Raw genomic sequence first — 21,231 nt, 5'->3', positions numbered from 1 at the left:
AAGGATATGAACAGGCAGTTCTCTAAAGATACACAAATGGCCAAAACATACAAAATTCACTAGTAACTAGAGAACTGCAAATTTAAAGAACAGAATTGTGTCATTTTTCATACAAATAATAACAAAAAACTAAAGGAGATGATGATGATAAGTGTTGGCAGGTTTACGTGGTAAGAAGTGCCCTTAAATGCTAATTGTGGATTTGTAATTAGCTGTACCTCTGCAGAGTAACTTGGCTTTACCTTTTAACATTTCCCTTTTAACCTGATTTCCTAAAATCTTCCCCTGGAACTCTGATTAAATTTGGATGGGGCTTCGATTTTGTAGCTTTGAAAGTACCCCAGGGAATTCTTACCCTGGAAGTTTGGGTATAGTAGGTATTTTCTCTTTAAGACACACTTAAAGGTGTCTTAAAGAATGCTAGTGTCTACTGAGTTAGCAGATTTAACAGGAAGACAAAACAGTAATGAAAAAGATCTGTATGTATACATTTTAATTATATTTATATACATTTTAAGAAGTGATTCTGCCACTCCCTGCCGAAATCTTTTGGAGAGAGCCTTTCTACAATCATCACCACAAAAAGTAGCAGTACGTTTTGGTGCAATATATTTTATGTCTGAAATATTGTTAACTTGATGGAAAATAAGGTGACTATCTAGAACTTTAATTTCATGATAGTGGTCAGTTTTACATAATTTATTTAGATAGTTCCTGAAGAATGCATTTGCAATAGTAAGAACGAAGAAGAAATGTAGAGTTCAGCCATGTTTTTCCACTGTCTTCAGAAAAAGGTTAGTAGTTTTCCCATTGGCTCACAGTGCATCAAATCCAAGCCTACCATCACAGAATTTGGGCTTCATGTAATCTGGCTTTCATTCAGCCTTCTCTCTGGGTTCTTCAATATGAATTCTCTTCTTCTGTGTTAAAAGATGTGTTTGTTGTCCCAAAAAAGCTCTCCCCTCCAACCTATTTTCTTACCTGCATTTGCACGGGCTAAAGTCCAGCCAAAGTCATAACACTTTTGCAAAACCTGTCTCAGTCCCTACTACTGTGTCCTTTTCTTCTCTACTTTTTAAACTTCTCTATTATTTATGGACTGTTCTGCTTACTTTGGTATTTTAATCATGTTATTCTTATTTATGTCTTTGTTTTGTGTTTAATTATAATATTGTCTAACGATGGCATGTTTTACCTGTCATATAAGCTCCCTGAAGGTTGCTTTATTTCTCTAGAGACCATATAGCACTTAGCACATCCCTAAGCAAAACATTTGCTGAATTAATAAATAAATATGTTTGTTGTAATAAAGACATTGGAATTTCTTGTCCAGTTTTTGTTTGTTTACATTTGTTTTTATTTGTTTTTACAGTTTAGAGTGTTTATATCTCGGAGGAAACTTCATCAAAGAAATCCCACCAGAATTAGCAAATCTGCCTTCTCTAAGTTACTTGGTATTATGTGACAACAAAATTCAAAGTGTGCCTCCTCAGCTTTCACAGTGAGTAGTTTCAGGCAATCTAAGTACACACAGAGATCCAGGCTTAGGAATTTTTGTCCTAAGTATTCATCCCACGTATTTTATATGTAAAAGAGAATTAGACATTCTCAAAGTAAATGATACATGAGAATCATAGTTTTGAGGTTTGCTGTGAGTTGAGTTGCTTATTTTTAATACTACTTTTAAATGCCCTGGTTTATTCCTCAAAATATTTGGTTAGCCAGTTTTCTCTAATCAAAAATAGAGTAATTTGGCATAGATTTCTCCAGGGTTTATGGAATTTTAATTGATTTTATATTTGATATGAAGCATTCCTGTCCTGATGAAATAATGTGAAAGAACTTGCTTTCTGTTGCATTTTAAATCTTTGTAGGTGTCTGAATGATAAGGCATACTAAAAAAAAAAATCTTTAAATCTAGCATTTGTATCAGCCTGGCACATCAGAATACTAATTCTACACTCTCTAAGATTCCATGGGCAAATGTCATTTCATGATATTTATAAGTCTGCACTCTAGTTTCAGTTCCTTTTTATTTTACTTCATTGACCTTAATTGCTCATTCTCTTGGGGAAATCAAGCTCTTCGCTTAACTCTCTCGTAGTTAGCTTGCTCCCTGCCATTTATTTTTATACTACCTTCATTGTAGGTTGCATTCACTTCGTTCCCTCAGTCTTCACAATAACTTGCTGACATACCTGCCTCGAGAGATCCTCAATCTTATTCATTTGGAAGAATTGAGTTTGCGAGGAAATCCATTGGTTGTTCGTTTTGTTAGAGATTTAACCTATGACCCTCCAACTCTCCTGGAATTAGCTGCACGGACCATTAAAATTCGAAATATTTCCTACACTCCCTTCGATCTTCCTGGGAATCTTCTTAGATACTTGAGTTTAGCCAGCAATTGCCCAAACCCAAAGTGTGGAGGTAAGTTCATTCAGTATATATGTTTCCTGTTCCTTGAGCTTTTTTTTTTATATTGATAACCGAAATGTTTTTAATTACTTGTCTTCTTTCAGAGAAAGGCATTTAATCTGTTTCTGTTTCCCTCATCCTTTCACCCTTTTACCAAAAAGAAGACATTTCTCCCATCTCCTCCTTCCTTCCTTCCATTTTGTTTTTCATTGGTTTTGCTTTTTTGCTTGTTTGTTTGTTTGTTTGTTTGTTTTTACAATTCATACAGAAGGAAAATACCCAGAAAGTCTCAGCATGTCTTTGAACTGTCATAGGATAGTAGAGTAAGACAGTAAAATGAGAGGAAACACAAAAGAAGCATTAAACAGTCCTGACAGTTTAAGTTTGTGTGAAAATCAAGTGAGATCATTAGTGAAACTGCTTTGAAACCTGTAGATTAAGAACCTGTGGAAATGTAAGATTATTTAAGGTTTATTTCTTTATTTTGAGAGAGAGAGTGAACAGGGGAGAGGCAGAGAGAGAAGGAGAATGAGAATCCCAGGCAGGCTCTGCACAGTCAGCACGGAGCCTGATGTGGGACTCAAACTCACAAACCGGGAGATCATGACCTGAGCTGAAACCCAAGAGTTAGACACTTAACTCACTGAGCCACCCAGGTGCCCCAATAGTCCTAACAGTTTAAAAAGAGTCTCCAAAATGTGTAGCCACCTTTCATATTTATTTGAAGGACATTTTCATAGACCCACTGTTCTGAGTATCAGGTACCTTCATAGAACATGATTCAGGATGTAGGAGAATGGGCTGAATGTGCCAGTTTTGGAATGTACCCTGGATTTATATATTCTTATAAATCCCTGGCTCAAAATTTCTTGAGTTTAGAGTATTTGGAGAGAATTAAAGAAATGGTAGACTGTAAGGCAGAGTAAAATAGGAAATCAGAGTACTATTGGAAATCAGTGGAGGGAGAGAGTATATTTAATTAGGTCTGGAAAAAAGATGATTCTTGAAGTATGAGTTGAATTTTGATATGGTAAAATTGAGGATACGAAACTTTTCAGTTGGAGAGAGCAAAATTGGAGACGAAACAGTATGGGGCACACTATGGTTTGAGTAATAATTGCTCAAATGTGCAGTTAGGGAAGTAATGAGAGAGGAGTAAAAGATACATTGAGGCCTAACTATGAAGAGCCTCAAGTGCCAGGGTGTGTGGGTGGGAGCTGGTGACTGATAGCAGGTCATTTTATTTTGGCTCTCTCCTAAAAGACTTCTTTTTAAAAATCCAATATATGAGGCTACAGAAAGGTTTTTCCTATTGTAGGAGAAATGTAGGTGCTAAGGAAATGGTGCATAATGATGATCAGAGCCAAGTGAGATTATCCCTGAAAGTCCCATTGTGTCTTGAACTGTTTGAAGGTTAAAAGAGAAAATGATTTAGGTTCCTCAAAGAATATTAAAAAATAAAAACGACACTGTTGGTTTAAAAAGGAAAAAAAAAAAAGACAATACCCTGGGCCGTTTCTGGCCACTCACTCTTAGAAATAGAAGGTGTTGTGCTGTGCCAGATTAGATGTGCTTACGCTCTTCTCTGTGGTTCTCCTTTCCCAAGTTGGCTTTGACAGTGGTAAGGGACAGTATCCTTTTAAATGCTTTTTTTAAATGACTTCTTTAGTATGTTGGCGTGTCCTTTATCTCAGAAACAAAAATACTTTAAAAATTATTAGTTTAAAAGTTAAGATTATTAATTATAAATTGAGCCTTTGATATTTTCCCCTCAGACTCATTAACTCTTGAACCCTAAGTTAAACAAAAATAAATTTATATTTTGTGAGGATTTTTTGTCTTTGTGGAGTCTGAGATCTCAGAAATGACAAGGTAGTATTGTACTGTTTTAGCGCATGGTAACTCTATAATGCTTTATTTTATTACTTCATCTGTTTTTAGGATGTTAACACATTTTAGGGAATTTATTATCAATATTAACTGACCACTTTATTGCATGTATTTATTTTCCTAAATTGTTCAAAGTAACATACCATGAAATACCCTTTTTAAGCTATGAATTATTCTTACAGTATCAGAAAACTTTAAAGTTAATGGGGAAAGTATTAGGAAAAAGTTAAATAGAAATCATTGTTTCTCCTTTCCTTGAACCACATCTTTTTACTTTAGTCCTTTGTGTGATATACACAGAGTAGTTGGTGCCAGAGGAATCTTAGAAAAAAGAGGTTGAGATCCGCTGCAGAAAGGTGATGGGACCCAGAGTTGTAGATGTTCCAGTTAATACTGAACCCTGAGCCACAGCAACCTCTGCTTTCCTCTCAGCTCTAGCTGTATTTTTACTTAGCTGAAAGACCCCAGATTCAGGAGCACTAAAGTAGGACTCAAAAAAGGGGAATACTAGTTTCAGTCTACCTAACAATATATAATTGCGTGAAAATCAAGTGAGATCATTAGTGAAACCGCTTTGAAACCTGTAGATTCAGAACCTGTGGAAATGTAAGATGGCATTTTGCTTTCCCAGTGTATATGAACAGGAATACCAGAAGTCATCTCCTTCCTGCACATTTTATAAATGACAACTTAATCTTTTAAGATCATTATTAAAGCAGTTTTATGGGCTTTTTTAAAGCTTCTTGACTGAAGGGTAGTACCAAGGAGTAACTTGGGGAACAGAGGAAGAACACAACGGTGGGTATCCTGTAATCTCTCCATCAGCCCCTGTCCACCAAGTCACCCAGAGAAAACAAGCTAAGTAAACAGTATCCCTTTAATGCCAGCTCCCTTTAAGTTAAATCTTATCTGGCCTTCTCTTTGCAGCCAAATTGCCATCCCTAAGACCTTCTGGTATTTCTGTAAATACCTATAGAAGCAACTACTGCTTCTGCTTAAAAGAGAAGACTGTATATGACTTTTCTTCAGAATGCTGGAGAAGGGGTTGAAAAAGAAATGGCTCTTTGCTTTGTAATGATTATTTTGTACTTAATTCCTTCTTCTTTCCAGGAGTCTACTTTGACTGCTGTGTCAGACAAATTAAATTTGTGGACTTCTGTGGGAAGTACCGCCTCCCACTGATGCACTACTTATGTTCCCCAGAGTGCTCTTCCCCTTGCAGTTCCGCCTCTCACAGCTCCACATCCCAGAGCGAATCTGACTCAGAGGATGAAGCTAGCGTTGCTGCACACAGAATGCAGAAAGTTCTTCTTGGTTGAAAAGAATGCAGGGTGGTGTGAAACACTAAAAGAACTGAGCAAACGTGGTCAGAAAAGAAAACTGAAGTTCACTGGAAACCAGATCTTCATCTCGAATGTCTGTGAAAGAGTCGGAGATGACGGAAAAGATTTTGTATTTCATCTTCTTATTCAGCAGGAATGAGTCCAGTTCCATGTTTGGATTCTTTGAATATAATTCACTCTGAATGGCAGTTTCAAATTTAGCTGATTCCTTGCAGTTTTCACTTAAGTTTTTCATGAATCATACAGCATATTGGAGCATTCTGAAGAGCAGTGTTATAATAAACCATGGTGGTGTGACTTGTGACAGTTGAGGTGAAGAAAGAAGTGATCAGAGCTGTAATTATTACCAGAATTGTCCTTGGGTTTAGGCTGAACACTATCCCATAACAGGATCTGCCCTCCCTTCTTGTATCGCCCATGTGTCTAGATTACAGAGCCATTCAGATAAGTTCACAGATGGTTACATAGGACCTAACCCTTTCTGACCTACTAACTGGTAAAGTAAGGAACATAACTTTTATGTGGGATTTTAAAACTCTTCAGTACTGCTCTTTTGTTCTATATGATTGTGGTTTCCCTTCTATAATCCAGCAATGGCTGTTATAGTGCCTTAATCCTAGCAAGGTTTTAGAATTTATTCAAGGAATGATGCCAGAGTAGCCTGTATAATCTGACATACTATGCAGAACCCTTTAAAATATACTTTAACAGAACTAGGTAAACAACTATATATCTGACATCAGAGCTCATGGCCACCTTAACTTGAATTTTTTGTTTAAACATGAAGTGATCCCTTGTAAGCAATCACTTTTGCATTTAATGGGAGGCAACAGTCTTGATTAATCTTTTCATTAAGACAGATAATAGCTTTTGATTTAAAAATCTGTCCGATTTCTTTTGACAGAAAAGAGATGTAAGCTCAGAAAACTTCTTTGTATCTTGCATTAAAGGAGTGGGAAGATGATTTAAAAATTTTTAGCTCACCTCTGACTCCTTTGCCTGTGTGTACTGAACTGTAACTTTCTGTACATTTTTTTTTTCTCAACGTTTTTATTTATTTTTGGGACAGAGAGAGACAAAGCATGAATGGGGGAGGGGCAGAGAGAGAGGGAGACACAGGATCGGAAACAGGCTCCAGGCTCTGAGCCATCAGCCCAGAGCCTGACGCGGGGCTCGAACTCACGGACCACGAGATCGTGACCTGGCTGAAGTCGGACGCTCAACCGACTGCGCCACCCAGGCGCCCCTTCTTTCTTTCTTTTTTTTTTTTTTTTTTACTTTCTGTACATTTTATTTTATTTTTTTTTAATTTTTTTTTTAATGTTTATTTATTTTTGAGACAGAGAGAGACAGAGCATGAACAGGGGAGGGTCAGAGAGAGAGGGAGACACAGAATCTGAAACAGGCTCCGGGCTCAGAGCTGTCAGCACAGAGCCCGATGCGGGGCTCGAACCCACGGACCGTGAGATCATGACCTGGGCTGAAGTCGGACGCTCAACCGACTGAGCCACCCAGGCGCCCCCTTTCTGTACATTTTAAAGAAAAACTACAAAACTACTACAACAAGCCAAATAAAATTGTTGTCAGCACTCATTTATGTAAAGACTTTAAAGCAGTCTCGAAATCGTGTGAAATAGAGCAATTTCTAAAACTAGTTTAACCATAGAATACTTTATGAAAGTAATGTATTGATAACAAGAAATTTATTGAAGACATCTAAAGTATAGCAGAAAAATGTGTCACAAATTAATTGCTATTAGAAATGACCAAATTTTTATTAACTAGTTTAATATGCAATAAAAATTCAATGATAGTACAATTATAAGTTGATATTATAAAATGCACAACACATACTAGCAGTCATTAGATAACTGACCAATAATAATAACATGATGTTTTGTTGGTAAATGTTACCTATACAGTCGTACGCAGGTCAGAAACACATTGGAACATCAGAGGATCTCCTTTCTGACTTCTTGGCTTTAATGACTGGGGCACACCATTTCTTAAAACCAGATTGTTGTATAATAATAATAATATGTACATATGTTAGGGTTTTGTCTCGTATGTTATTTTTTATTTTAGAAGAAAATATACTGTAGGATAGTTCAGACTTTATTATTTTATTCATGAAACATCATGAGTTTCATGACTGCAGTTGTGAAACGCTGCTATAGAATGAATCCCTTCACCTCGTTATAACGTATAACGTAGTAAGATTCTTTTTTTCCTTTTGATTCAGAAATTGTCTATGTCTGTAGAAGTAATCTAGTATGTTTCTGCTGCCTAGCAATGTAGTACATGGGTGATTATATCATAATATGGAAGTAATGGAAAGCCTTTGTTTACTTTTCCACTTGAGCCACAGCAAGCTGCATACTACAAAATTAGGAAAGGTAAAGATGACTTAGGCAGTGCCTAAGTGGCAAACCCAAAATGTTTGTAACTGACTTAGTTAATACCAATACATAAAATATTTTCATAGAAAATAATGTATTCATAGTAATATATCCAAATTGATAGGACCAAATTTTTCTGGCTTAAATGCCTCAGTTTACTAATTTATTACCAGCTTGACCTAAGTAACAGCTTGGGTAATCTTCTGAGAGTTAGTCTTCGTAAAATAAATGGGTAGGTATGTCGGTATAGTATTTAACCATACTTACCTCTTTCCAGCTTCCGAGAAAGAAGTTATACTGATTGGTCTTTACAGATGTAAATAGGTCCAACCAGAAACAGTTTCTGGCCTTTGCTTTATATGTAGATGTATACCATAATATACAACAAAATGTTTGTTGTACGTGGACATTTGAAAATCTAAGATCAGTGTGTAGCTGTCTTTAGTGACTTTTACAAAACTCTACATTTCAGTTGTTAGTTTTATCTTTTTTGGTTTTTTGTTGTTGTTTTGTTTTTAGGAGTTAAGGTGCCAGTGTTGCAGGGGGACCTTGGGCTAGTCTTGTCCCTTGAACACAGATCAATATATTTTTTCTTTTAAATCTTTGACCTAACCTTTTATAAGAGCTGCTAATAATTTCTAAGATTTTTTGTTTCTCTCCTCTACCTTACCTTTTTTCATAAATGGTGATTGGTAGAAATTAGCCAGAAGATGAGATGCAAGGGACTTGATAATTTAACAACCAGATAATCAATTCCCGAATCATATAGCTATGTATTTTAAATGTAGTCTCTCTCTTTAGTTGCTAAGTCATCTGTTTGTGTTTAAACTAGTTAATAAACTTTATTTTTTGAGATTTACAAAACCTGCGCTAATTTTCATAGTGAAATAAGTTTTTGATACTGCTCTAATTTTAGTGACCAGAACTTCTGTGTATCAAATTACTTCACCACAGCATTAATGTGTCTAGAATGGAATTCTTCAGTGTTAATATTTGAAATGGAAATGGGTACACTGAACATTCTTAGTAATCTTTATTCTTAGAATCCAATTCTCAGCATCACCAACTCAGTTTGAATAGTCCTAGGATTTTAGGAAATAGGAAGATTAGCTGATAGAACATTTTGCTTCCATGGTGCCAGGGGTTGGCTGACCTAACAACAAGCTAGTCGAGGTTCTTAGTATTCCTTGTATTTGAGTACCAGAGGTATATCTGAGGGTTTACTGTTCATATTTTACTTCTATATGTATGTCAGAGGAGTCTCTTATTCTGAAATTTCTATTCTTTGGAATTTTAAGTAACCAAATTTAAAAATAAAGATGCATTGTAAACTGTACCTCAAATTTGAGAAATTTTTATGTTGATGTAGATAAAAGTTAAAGGCAGTCCACGCTAGTGCAGTGTAATACTGCAGACCAATTCTGCCAAACATTGTAAATATCAATTTAAGCAAAGAGTAGGAAAAGGCTGTTTGCTGGAGTGTTAAATGAAAGAAATCTTTATAACAAAGGGCAGGAAAAGAAGTCACCAGACACCCCAGGATAGCCCTGAGCCAAGAAAGTTCTTTAAAGTAATAGTGAATTGTTTTAAAATCATGTGGCCCATTGACAACCATCTGAAAGTCTTTATCACTAAGTTTCTTTGGTTTCTGCTATTGGGAGATTATCCACATCCCTCTATGATGACAAGCCAGCGAGTAAATAGGATTTTCTTAGAGCCAACTTTGCTCTTTCCAAAGGGAGAAAGTAATACCTCATTAACCTGAAATTTATGGTACAGCCTTAGTTAGTGTTTACCTTTTCACTATGTAAAAAAAGAAAAAAATACTAAGCAAATAATTGGTGCAAATAAAGTTTGATCTTTTAAAGCATTTTAGCAGTATTTATTTATATAAAATGTTATTCTAAGTAATAAAACCCTTTGTAGGCAAAACATCAGTTATAATATGTGTATGTAATTAGTTAAGCTGCATTTATTTAGAAATACCTAATTTTTACTTAAATGACCCTCTTCTTATCCAAAGTAGAGATTGTATTATGTTAGTATAAATATTCTGCATTTAGTCCAAAATAGCTTTTAAAAGTTCTGCTGGGTGTTAACAATAAAGGCTGATACGTATGTTTTTAGGCAACATGATCTGTGATACATATTTCTGATTCTGTCTGTGTAGAAAAGAAGTACCTGACTCACTGTTTCTATATTAAGCACCATACTCTGTATAACATTAATGTGATGAATTTAATAGAATCCCTTTTGTATTTTCATTACAGCCATGATCTTTTTAAAGGCAACAGTGTCTTCATGTATGCTCAGAAAGTGTGTGCCTTAAATCCTTCATTGTAGACCCAAAGTTTGGGTCACTGTCATTTAGTTAGTGGTTTATGACAGCCTAATGACCTTTTGCATTTGACTTGAGGGAGGTAGACTGTGAGTGACCTGAGGAATTCCTTCCCCTAAAACAGGGCCTAATGTCTATGAGTCTAGAGCTTCTGGAGAAAGAATCCTAATCATGCATACTATGGGAGAAGGTCAAGCCATAAGGATCAGGGTCCTCTGAAATAAAATCAGTGAAAGGTATATTCTTTTTTATATTATTTTGTAAAGAAAATTTATCTGCTACCACTAAGGGTGACAGCATATAAAGGCTGTCATGTTAATAGCATGATGCAAAGATTTTACTGCTGTGAGGCCTAGGATATTTTGAGTGGTTTCTTTGTAACACTAGGTTGCAAGGGGCTATGTTTTAACATTTTTCATGTAAATATCTCCATTTTTCTGTCTCTCCGTGGTCCATATTTGTTGCGAATTGATGTATAAAATAACAGTTCACTAACAACAAACATTATTGAATTATTACTCACAGGGTAATACTGATTTAGGTGCTACTAGACTTTTACCTGGGATTTGTTAGTCTCAGTTTGTCCTAAGGTACAGTATTCAATCTAGTAAATATTAAAACTTACTAGTTTAATGAAGGTTATGTATATACCATTGTACCAGAAAGCCATGGTTGGACTGACTATATGCATTCACCAGAACTTACTTTCTGTGGTTGTGAATAAATGGGATAAAACTTTTATTCTAAATTGTAGTTAGAAGAAACTGGGATAAGATTGAAAATGCTGTTGCTGATACTATAAAACATTACTAAATTGGTTAGTTCTTCTGTCTACAACTGATGTTTTAAGAGAATCCTTTTAAACTCAAATGGTTGACATTAATGTGGTCATTGATGTGATGTATGTTATTTAGAAGGAATATTAATTTCAACAATCACTTTACAACAGTTTAATCATGGAGAGACCTGTGTGCCTATAATTGGTGTTTGTTGCATTTCTGAGCCCACTTTGTATTCATGAGAAACGAAAGTATAATGGGAGAAATATTTTAAATTACCAGTATTTTAACTTTAACTTTTTATAAAGTTTGGGGCTTTAAAGTATCAACAAAGGATATTGAAAATATATGTACTTTTGCTTTAGTCAGATTACTTTTTATTGTCTGATTTCTTAATTTTATCTACTTGAAATCTTGTGAATTACAAATATCTATAAATATATAGATATTTAAAACTTAATGATAACAATAAATGTAATTCAGCAACATGATTCAACAATTATATTTCCTTTTCAGAATAAGATACAGTTAAGTGCGTCAAATTTATATATTACTTGGTAATGGCAAATGCTCTAAAAATATATTTAAGCTACTTCAATTCTATACCTCCTTTTTCCCCCCACAGGACTCACAAGAGAATGTGATGTTATATTAACCCTCTGTGTGAATTTTGCCTTATTAAACATTGTGCCTTATTTTATTAAAAGTGCTTTCTTGGAATTTGATTCTGTATTCTGGAAAAGTGGCAGTATTTTAATTTAATTGAACTTTTAGAAAATCTAAAATCCTTATAATGTTGGTATTTGCCTGATTACTTGCTGTACCACTGCTCATCTATTTGTTGAACTTTTTCAGTACATGAATACATACATTAAATTAAGCATGTATTAGCATTCACTCTCTGTGCTGGATGCAAAGGATAAAAGATGAATTAGACCAGGTACCTTTCTACCACAGTTCCTTCTGCTTCCACAGTCTTATCAGACTTATGGATGCATGTTCTAATAAGAAGTTGGTGAGGTCATTTTGCTGATGAAGGTCAGGTACTCCATTTCATTTAGTCCAAAATCAAACAATCTTAACACGAAGTAGTATAGTACTAACAGCACACTAATATTACGGTACTTAGTATTGTTCTTTAATGCCATTATTTTGGTGGCCCTATAACACCTGACATTTTTCTAGATTCCAAAATTGGAAAGAATATTGTGGTTGGTTATGAGTTGAGGTAAGCAGAGTGGGTAGAAAAGACACATTCTTTGCAAAACAAAACAGGTAAATGTTTCAAATTTGCTGAGATGGAAAAAGCTTACCACTTTCCTGGTTAGTATATAGGAGGGCTTCTTGGTTAAGATAGGCTCAGAAATTGAAGGGCAGAAGAGAAAAAAATATTGGGTGTGTTAGGGTCAGGCGTAAGGCAGGGTAAAGATAGGAGCCAGAGGCTAAAAAATTTTAGCGGTCAAAGGCTTTATTTGGGAACTAAGGTCTTGGGCGAGGTTCCGTGACTCAGGAAGAGAGAGAGAGTGAGGAGTCAGGGAAGTCGCCCCCAGGTGTGGTAGGTGAGGTTTTTAAGCTGCAGCGGTTCCAGGTTTAGGTCCAGGTGGGCCTTTTTCGCATCAGGTCATGCTGTCGGTCGGTGATTGGTTGACCTCCAATTCGTTCTGGCACGCTACTAGGGGCTTTTCATTGGGTTGCGCTGGCAAGATGGCCGTCCCCTCTACTGTGGTTCCAAAGACATCCTAACATTCCAACCTCTTACTGGTGATAATGGGCGACGGATCTGATCTGGCTGCTTCCTGCGGGTGTGAGGGCGAGGTCATGGTATGTGGGGTCTGAGGTTGGAATGCGGGAATATGGCCGGACCACCATCTGGTGAAATGCAACCTGGGAAACTTCATGAATTCGTTTTTGTACGAAACGGAGAAAACAAGGTAAGAGCATAAGTATTATACAGATACCAACTAGTGGGGTGACTATACTGAGGAGCCAAGTTAGGAGGGATGATTGCCACCAGGAGGTTAGGGGGTCTGAGGATCCTGGGCGGGCGGATAGAGTGTTTTAGATTTCCTTTAGGTGTTCTATATTGGTTTCAACTAAGCCTGATTCACTGAGGTAGTAGCAATATTCCTCCCTCAGGAACAGGCATGTTCCCCCTTTTTCTGCTGTCAGGAGATCTAGGGCTTGTCGGTTTTGTAGAGTGACCTGTGCTAGGGAGTTGATCTGCCTTTGTAAGGCGAATAGGGAGGTTGCTGAGGCTTCTAATTTATTGAGGATGTGTCAGCCCAACAGTGGGACGGGGCAGGAGGGGATGACTAGGAAGAAGTGGAAGCCATCCAGGCAGCAGGTGAGTACCGGTGTGCATGGGGGAATGGAGGGGGTGCCATTTATGCCCATGACCGAAATGGAGGATGGCGTGGTGGGGCCGGAATAGCTCGGCAGGATGGAATAGGTAGCCCCTGTGTCCAACAGAAAGGAGATGGACTTACCCGCTACCTGGAGTTTTACCTTGGGCTCAGCGTGGGTCACCGGAGTTACTGAGTCTGGGCCTCGTCAGTCGTCATCCTCCATCTCCAGCAGTTGGAAGGCAGAGTCCAATCGGGGTGAAGCCTCGCCACGTGGGGGCGTTGCTAGTCTGTCGTCCCCTGGGTTAGGACAATCGGATTCCCAATGGCCCATTTGCTGGCACAATGGGCATGGACTTGTAGGCTTTTTGGGATGGGGACACTGATGAGACCAATGGCCTTCTTGGCCACATTTAAAGCTTGGCCCCGGAGGGGGCTGTGGTCCAGAGGGCTTTACTGTGGCTGGCCTCAGGGCAGCTACCAAGGCTTGGGTCTGTAATTGTACGTTTTGTTGGAGACGGGCCTATCGCCTTTGTTCTCGAGCTTCCTCTCGGCCATTAAAAACTTTAAAAGCCATCTTTACCAGGTCGGCCATAGGGGTTTGAGGACCATCTTCAGCCTTTTTAAGGTTTTTTTTGAATATCAGGGGCTGATTGGGAAATAAAGTAGGTGGCCAATACTGTGGCCCCGGCGGGGGTGGTAGGGTCTAGTCTGGTATACTGGGTAAGTGCCTCTGTGAGCCGGCTAAGGAAGGCTGCGGGGTTTTCATTGGGGTCCTGTATTATTTCTTGAAGTTTGTTAAAATTTACTGATTTGGTTGAGGTTGCCCTCATGCCTGCTAGTAGGCACGGGATCATCTGGTCCCGGCGGCGGTGACCATTGCCTGCATGTTGGTAGTTCCAATTGGGGTCGGCCGCCGGGACAGCATCGGCCCCTACAGGCATAGTGGGGTCGGTCATGTGGGTTTGGTCTGCATGTTCCCTGGCTGCGGCCTGGATGCGCTCCCTCTCTTCAGGGGTGAGGGTAGAGGTGAGGATTACATGGATTTCATACCATGTGAGACTGTAGGCTTGGGCAAGGTATTGGAATTCCTTAATGTATTGGGTGGGGTCAGCCGAGAATGACCCTAGCCGCTTTTCAATGGCGGATGAGTCTTGGAGGGAGAAGGGGACGTGAACGCCAACCAGGCCTTCAGGTCTTGCCACCTCACGGAGAGGTACAATGGCCGCTGGGGTCTGTTCGCTGGGAGGAGTCTGAGGAAGAGTTCGGGATGATATGGGAGGCGAGGGCGGGACGGCTGGAGGTTGGGAGTACGGAAGGGGGCCAGGGCTGGTGCGCGGCGTGGCTAGATCCTCTAACGGGTCGGAGATCGGGAAGTTGGTGAGGTGGGGTCATCAGGGGGTTGTGGGCGGGCAAGGAGCATGCATGCAGAGGGGCAGGAGGAACATAGGTTGGGGCGAGACCTGAGGTCTCAAGAGGCCATGATGTAGGGTATTTCTCTCCATTTTCCCAGCCGATGGCAGAAATTGTCCAGATCGGTTAAGATTTGGTATTGTAAAGACCCCTCGGGTGGCCATTGAGAATCATCTAATTTGTAGAGGCCAGACTACAGTGCAAAGGCGGATGAGTCGGTTACGACGAAGTTCACCTTGTAAGCCCAGGAACCGTAAGTTTTTTAACAGACATTGGGGGGTAGGTAAGAGATCGAGGAGGTTTAGACTCGTTACTCGCCATTGGCATGGCAGGGCGAGGCGTCCCTCGCACCACAATAAGGGGCCTATTGGCGTGCGTGCCTTGCGGCGTGCGGAGGAAAGGAGACTGACTTGCGAGACGTCTCTCGTGGGTGTCAGCTGTAGTCGGAGGAGGGAAGGAGGGGTCTGTCCTACTTACTGCCTCCTGTAGGCGCTTGAGAGTAGGGTGGTTGGCCTCTGGCTTGGCAAGGAGGGAGCTCAGCCAAGGGAGGGGAGCTACTACCTCCCCCCGGCTTTCGGCACCAAATGTTAGGGTCAGGTGTAAGGCAGGGTAAAGATAGGAGTCAGAGGCTAAAAACTTTTAGCAGTCAAAGGCTTTATTTGGGAACTAAGGTCTCGGGTGAGGTTCTGTGACTCAGAGAGAGAGAGAGAGAGAATGGAGTCAGGGAAGTCACCCCCAGGTGTGGTGGGGTGGAGTTTTTAAGCTGCAGCAGTTCCGGGTTTAGATCCAGGTGGGCCTTTTTCGCATCAGGTCGTGCTGTCGCTGGGTGATTGGTTGACCTCCAATTCGTTCTGGCATGCTACTAGGGGCTTTTCGTTGGGTTGCGCTGGCTGGCTAGATGGCCGTCCCCTCTACTGTGGTTCCAAGGACATCCTAACAGGGTGTAACTGACCTCTTTCCTTTCTTGAGGATGAAACTGCTCCCTAAGCAGCCCTGTTGGGATGTTCTCCTTAGAAACAGGTGTCTGAAGAAAAATTTTCTTTAATGGCTTATAAACTGTAGATACTAAATAGGAAGGCAGAACATTTCTGGGGATAGTAACACTTGGACATGTCCTATCCACATCAGTCACTGCCAACTTCAGGAGCAATTCAATTCCATCAACATTCTCTAGAATGTTAGAGCTAGAAGAAACTTTAAAGGTATGAAATGGACTCACTTGTTTGAGAGATGAAAAAAATTTAAGCAAAGAGAGACTTGTCCAGGAATCAAAATGTCTGAATCTTGAATCCAAGCCTCTGGATTCCCACTTCACTGCTACTCACTATAACATTCTCCTTTATCTAATACTGTATTCTATGACAGGATATCATAACACTATTGGTACTGAATTGTTACTTGCCAGCCACATTCAATGTGATGCTGCTGCACTACATCTCAGAGTATTCACAATTTTAGATCTGGTAGTAAACTGTAGATAATAGTAAATACCTGGGAGCTTGTTACTGTTTACAAAGCACATTCAAGAACCTACCTTAATTAGTCCTCATGACACTTGGGGTAGGGTTAGATTTGGTGAAGTTTGTTGGTGTAGTTTCCCTTCTCTGAGTTTAAAATAAATAAATTGACATGGACTTGAGAAAGGAATCTAAATGTCAGCTTTACCATACCGGAATTGAGCTTCTTACATTCTCCCTGAATAGAATGTAACCAACCAGAATCACAGACTTCCCCTGCAAGGGGCTGTCTACCCCCGGATGGCATTCCACAAGGCTGAGCAGAACATGATCCAAAGGAGGTCAGGTCAAACATAAACCCTATAGTGCTGCCCAATAGAGAAAGCTGGAAAAATTATCATCAAACTTGGGCCATCTAAGCAGATGAATTAGTCTTTCTCCCACAAGGAGGAAAAAGATGCTAGAAAGCTTTCTTCTGGGCAGCTGCTCTCAATTCTCATTGCACATTAGAACCACAATGGAACCTTTCAAAATATGTAAATGCATGGGCCCCATCTCCAGACCAGTTGAAACATGATCACTAGAGGTGGAGTCTAGGCATCAATAGTTGTGGAGGCTCCCAAGTTGTAGGTGACTTAATTGCCCAGCAAGGGTGATAATTCTTTTTTTTTTTTTAATTTTTTTTTTTACGCTTATTTTTGAGACAGAGACAGAGCATGAATGGGGGAGGGGCAGAGAGAGAGGGAGACACAGAATCAGAAGCAGGCTCCAGGCTCTGAGCCATCAGCCCAGAGCCTGACGCGGGGCTCGAACTCACAGACCGTGAGATGGTGACCTGAGCTGAAGTCAGATGCTTAACCGACTGAGCCACCCAGGCGCCCAAGGGTGATAATTCTTAAGTGAAAGTCCCCTCATGATGACTTGAGTTCAGTGGACTGGGGTTTTGATAGATGAAGAAATGGGCCCAAATTGAGATGTGCCCAAGTTCTCTTAGATAAATAGTGACAGAGCTGGGGCTAGAATCCATTTATTTTTTTAATATGTGTGTTTCTTTTAATTGAACACTACTTTAGACCAGGCACTGACTGCTACTCTAATGGGTTTTTTTGTTTGTTTGTTTTTTGGGGTTTTTTTTTGCTTCTCCTTGTCAGCCACTCTCTTTTCTGAACTGAAAGTGTTTTGAGGGTGTTTAAGATGGTATATTCAAGTGGATTGGCCATATTGAAGCCAACATCAACTACATCAGAGTGTCTGCTGAATCATGGAAAACAAAAGCAGCAAACAGATCAACTTCACAAGAAACATTCATGAAAGCATGACTTGGTCAAATATTTCAGGTTATAGCCACAAGGCAAGAGATAGCCTTCCCTTTCGGTGAGGAAAACCTTATCAAGTTGTGCTCTGGTTCTTTTGACCATTGATAAAGACTTGGCTAACATCTTAAGCAGCAGTGAGGAGCAGACTGACATTACCAAGAAAGATAAGAAAACGTAGGCATCTGCCTACGGTCAATCCATAAACATAGATTCCATGATAGGAAAGCAAGTTCAACTAAACTACACATTTTTATAAGCACTACACATAATTTCTACAATAGTTTGTTTTCGATCTAGCTATGAGGCTGTATGATTATTTTACTACTTAAATCTGAATAATCATGCACTCTTAATACCTTTGTAAATAGAGAAGATTTAAATGGAAAAGCAAACCTGTTCATGATGCCATGGAAACTCATGGAAAAGAAAATATTCCATGATGCCATGGAAACTCATGGAAAAGAAAATAAAAATATGTGAAATAAGTTTAACTTTGAAATTAAGCTTAGGTTACAGCCAAAAAGCTACAATTTTAGAATTTTGTCCTTATTGTTCATTTTAACCTCTTTCAAACTTGACAGTGGTCTCCAAGTTTCTTCCTTATTTTAAATCTAATTTTATCTGTGCTCAGAACTCTTTCTATTTTTGTAGCTCTCAAATATTTGTAAGTTCTTGCATTATTCCTTTTACCCTGTTTATTCATCTCTAGTTAGGTCTTTTAATCCTTCCTTCTAGACTGGTGCACATACAGCCAGGGGCAGAGTTAGTAATAAGAACTTTACCCCTGAATCTGCAGTTAAAATTCTACCCTTTATAAAGCCTACAAGGGTCTGGTGTAGTGAATAACATGTCAATGAGTCTCTCTGAAACAATCTTTTTCATTTCTGCTGAGGGCAGCATGTCATATAAAAAAAGACGTGTGTAATTGACTAATGGATAAGAAGGAATTAGATGAATACCAGGTGTCTATGACTTAAACTGCAACGTAATTATAATTAATTCTTAATTCTGGCTCGCTAGAGAAATTTCTCTCTAGTTCTAAGTGATCACAGAATCAGTGAGAGTTTGAGAAGTCATCATCACACCACTTTATACAAGAGGACAATTCAACTATCCGGGTGAGAACCTATCTTATTTTTAAGTACCTCAGAGAAGATTTTACTTCTTTGGCAATTGTGAAGCTTAACAATTGTCACTGGAGGAAGTATTTCCTAAGGTTCTTGTGATTTGTGCTAGCCAGATTAGATATGGCCACAAGTTTTAAATTATATCAGCAGAGAGGCGCAACGACATTAGTAATACAAAGTATATGCAAGAGTATGTGCGTGCACATATGTGCGCGTGCATGCACACGTGTACATGCATGCTACTCATTATATTCCTTGTGTACCTTTGGCTCCAAAATGTTGCTTCTCCCTTCCTCTCATTACATCCTCTCTGTCCTTTCTCCCAATCCAAAATTCCTCCCATCACTCTAAAAACCAATGTACACAGGAGTCACACTTCTAATAAGTGTGCAAAACCTCTTAGGAAGAGGAAAATGAGAACACAACAGGATCACAGCTCTATGCAATGGAGACCTAAATCCAATAATATAAGAACTGGACATCAACCTGGTAAGTTGAGAAAAGAGAATTCTTCACAGTGAAGCCTTCAACCTTGACACTAAGCAGCAGCCAGGCTAGTGTAGCTACAGGAGCTGAGGTATCTAGGAGGAGGAAAGAAGGACAAGATGCTTCCCAGCCACTCTTGGCTGATTATTTAATGGGTGCCCCAGTAAGGAAGGATGGTGATTGATACGTGAACCACAGTGAAGTTATATATGCATATTATTTGTAAGTTTGCATATTAATCATTGTAAACTTATCCCAAAGAGAAGATTCACTCTTTTACATATTTTTGTATATCCTTATGAACTCTCAAGTAATATAATCTCTTCAAGGTGCTGTTAAGGAGAGGAACTTAAGGGGTGCCTGGGTGGCTCAGTCTGACTGGCTCAGGTCACGATCTCACAGTTCGTGAGTTCGAGCGCCGCACTGGACTCTGTGCTGACAGCTCAGAACCTGGAGCCTGCTTCAGATTCTGTGTCCCCTTCTCTCTCTCTCTTTCCCTCTCTGTCTCTCTCTCTCTCAAAAATAAATAAACATTAAAAATTGTTTTTTAAAAAGGAGAGGAACTTAAGTTGGGTCAATAATTATTAACATTGAGATAAGCCCAAATCCTTGTAAATCCCGCATATTCCCACATACACATACACACACAGGTACCCATGCATATATACATATCTGCCCAGCCAAAGATTGAAGTTTGATCACTGGGCACAGAGAGCAAATTGTGCCTGTCACTTTCACCTGACCATGTGGCCCAGAGAGGAATAAATGAGCTGCTAGGTGATCCTGCAGGCAATACTGGGCTTATTGTGTGATAGGATTGATTTTTTTTTCTCCTTTCAAAGATGCAGTGCCAAAGCCATCTTACAGTAAAGACCAAGAAGTGGATCTGACATAAAGCAGGTGTTTCTTTTTCTCAAATCAGAATTTGAAGGGATCTGTTTGTCATTAATAATCCTATTACCCTGATGAGGGTGATTTTCCTTTGCATGCCCTTTAGCCCCAAATAGCTAACATTTCATCTCTTTTCTTTATGCAACCATGAGCACCAGGGCAAGATTAGGCAATCATTCATATATGAACAGATCCAGAAATACAGACCCATGGGTGCACTCCTCATAAAATTAGACAGTTAGGAAGGTGGGAAGGTCATATTAGATGCAGACATTGATTTAAGGAAATCTCTTTGTACTAAAAACCAGTCTTCAAAAGATAGCTGCATCACTAAAGAGTTTGGGCACTGGTGTCTTGCTTTTCTTCCTTTTCTTCCTCTTCATTCTCTTATTCTCCTCCCCCTCCTTTTCTTTCTCTTCTTTGTCCTTCTCCACCTTCATTATAATGATGATGTGTAGGTCACAGAATTAGACATGGAGGTCAAAGAGGTATTCATACCTTCTAAGGACTTACTAAGTACCTAAGGACTAGAACACCAAGAAGATGGCAGTTTGAGTACAGTTGCCTTCTCTCCAACTAGCAACTACAATCTTTTGTCAAATGGCAGCTAAGACCTATGGGTGTATGAATAAATGTGAGGCTATGGGCACTGTATGAGTCCTGGAAAGGGAAAGGTGCCAGGATTCCCCTCCCAAGACTATAAGACAGACCATCACTGGAAGTGCTCAGGACAAAAACAAACCAATGTATCCAGGGAAAACTTGGCTTTCCAAGATCTTGTGGATCCTAAGGGTAAAGGTTGATTTCAGCCCCACATGGATGTATGGCTTTTTCCGGGTCCCCAAAAGACAAGAAGGAACTGAATGGTGAGCTGTGTCTTCCCTGCCTCTGAGGCTGAGAGAATCAGACCAGGGAGAAAAGGGTATCTTCCTCCCTGCTTCAATAAAAGTCTTATGAATAGTTTATCTCTACACAATGAGCTCAAAGAGAGGAAACCACTTTGCTTTCCACCATATCTATGACTGCTGCCTGTTA

General features: G+C 39.3%; 1 protein-coding gene and 1 long non-coding RNA gene across 4 annotated transcripts in view; one reads left to right on the top strand and one right to left on the bottom strand.

Annotated features, from left to right (window-relative positions):
- The window catches only part of LRRC58 (leucine rich repeat containing 58), a 48,864-nt gene that overhangs the window by 14,182 nt on the left and 13,451 nt on the right, over window positions 1-21,231 (top strand). Inside the window, exons 2-4 of one of the 2 annotated variants that reach the window (XM_015064609.3) lie at window positions 1,373-1,501; window positions 2,150-2,427; window positions 5,416-6,682. In XM_015064609.3, coding sequence (XP_014920095.2) covers window positions 1,373-1,501; window positions 2,150-2,427; window positions 5,416-5,624 — 616 coding nt within the window. In that variant the 3' untranslated portion in view covers window positions 5,625-6,682. Of the gene's footprint in view, window positions 1-1,372; window positions 1,502-2,149; window positions 2,428-5,415; window positions 6,683-21,231 lie in introns of those variants that run through there. The other variant, XM_015064610.3, reaches the window with a different exon arrangement.
- LOC128315192 (uncharacterized) lies at window positions 12,585-15,696 on the bottom strand. Of its 2 annotated transcripts, none has more exons than XR_008297685.1 (3): window positions 15,397-15,696; window positions 13,651-13,806; window positions 12,585-13,056 (listed from the first exon to the last, which is right to left on the bottom strand). It is a non-coding gene; the product is annotated as an uncharacterized LOC128315192 (long non-coding RNA). The 2 variants fall into 2 exon arrangements; XR_008297684.1 differs by having other exon boundaries at window positions 12,599-12,960; window positions 13,658-13,806; window positions 15,397-15,695.

This window comes from Acinonyx jubatus, chromosome C2 (assembly GCF_027475565.1).
Source record: "Acinonyx jubatus isolate Ajub_Pintada_27869175 chromosome C2, VMU_Ajub_asm_v1.0, whole genome shotgun sequence".
Taxonomy (NCBI): Eukaryota; Metazoa; Chordata; class Mammalia; order Carnivora; family Felidae; genus Acinonyx; species Acinonyx jubatus.
Note: the sequence above shows the minus strand (reverse complement) of the source record. Positions and strands in the feature narration are given on the sequence as shown.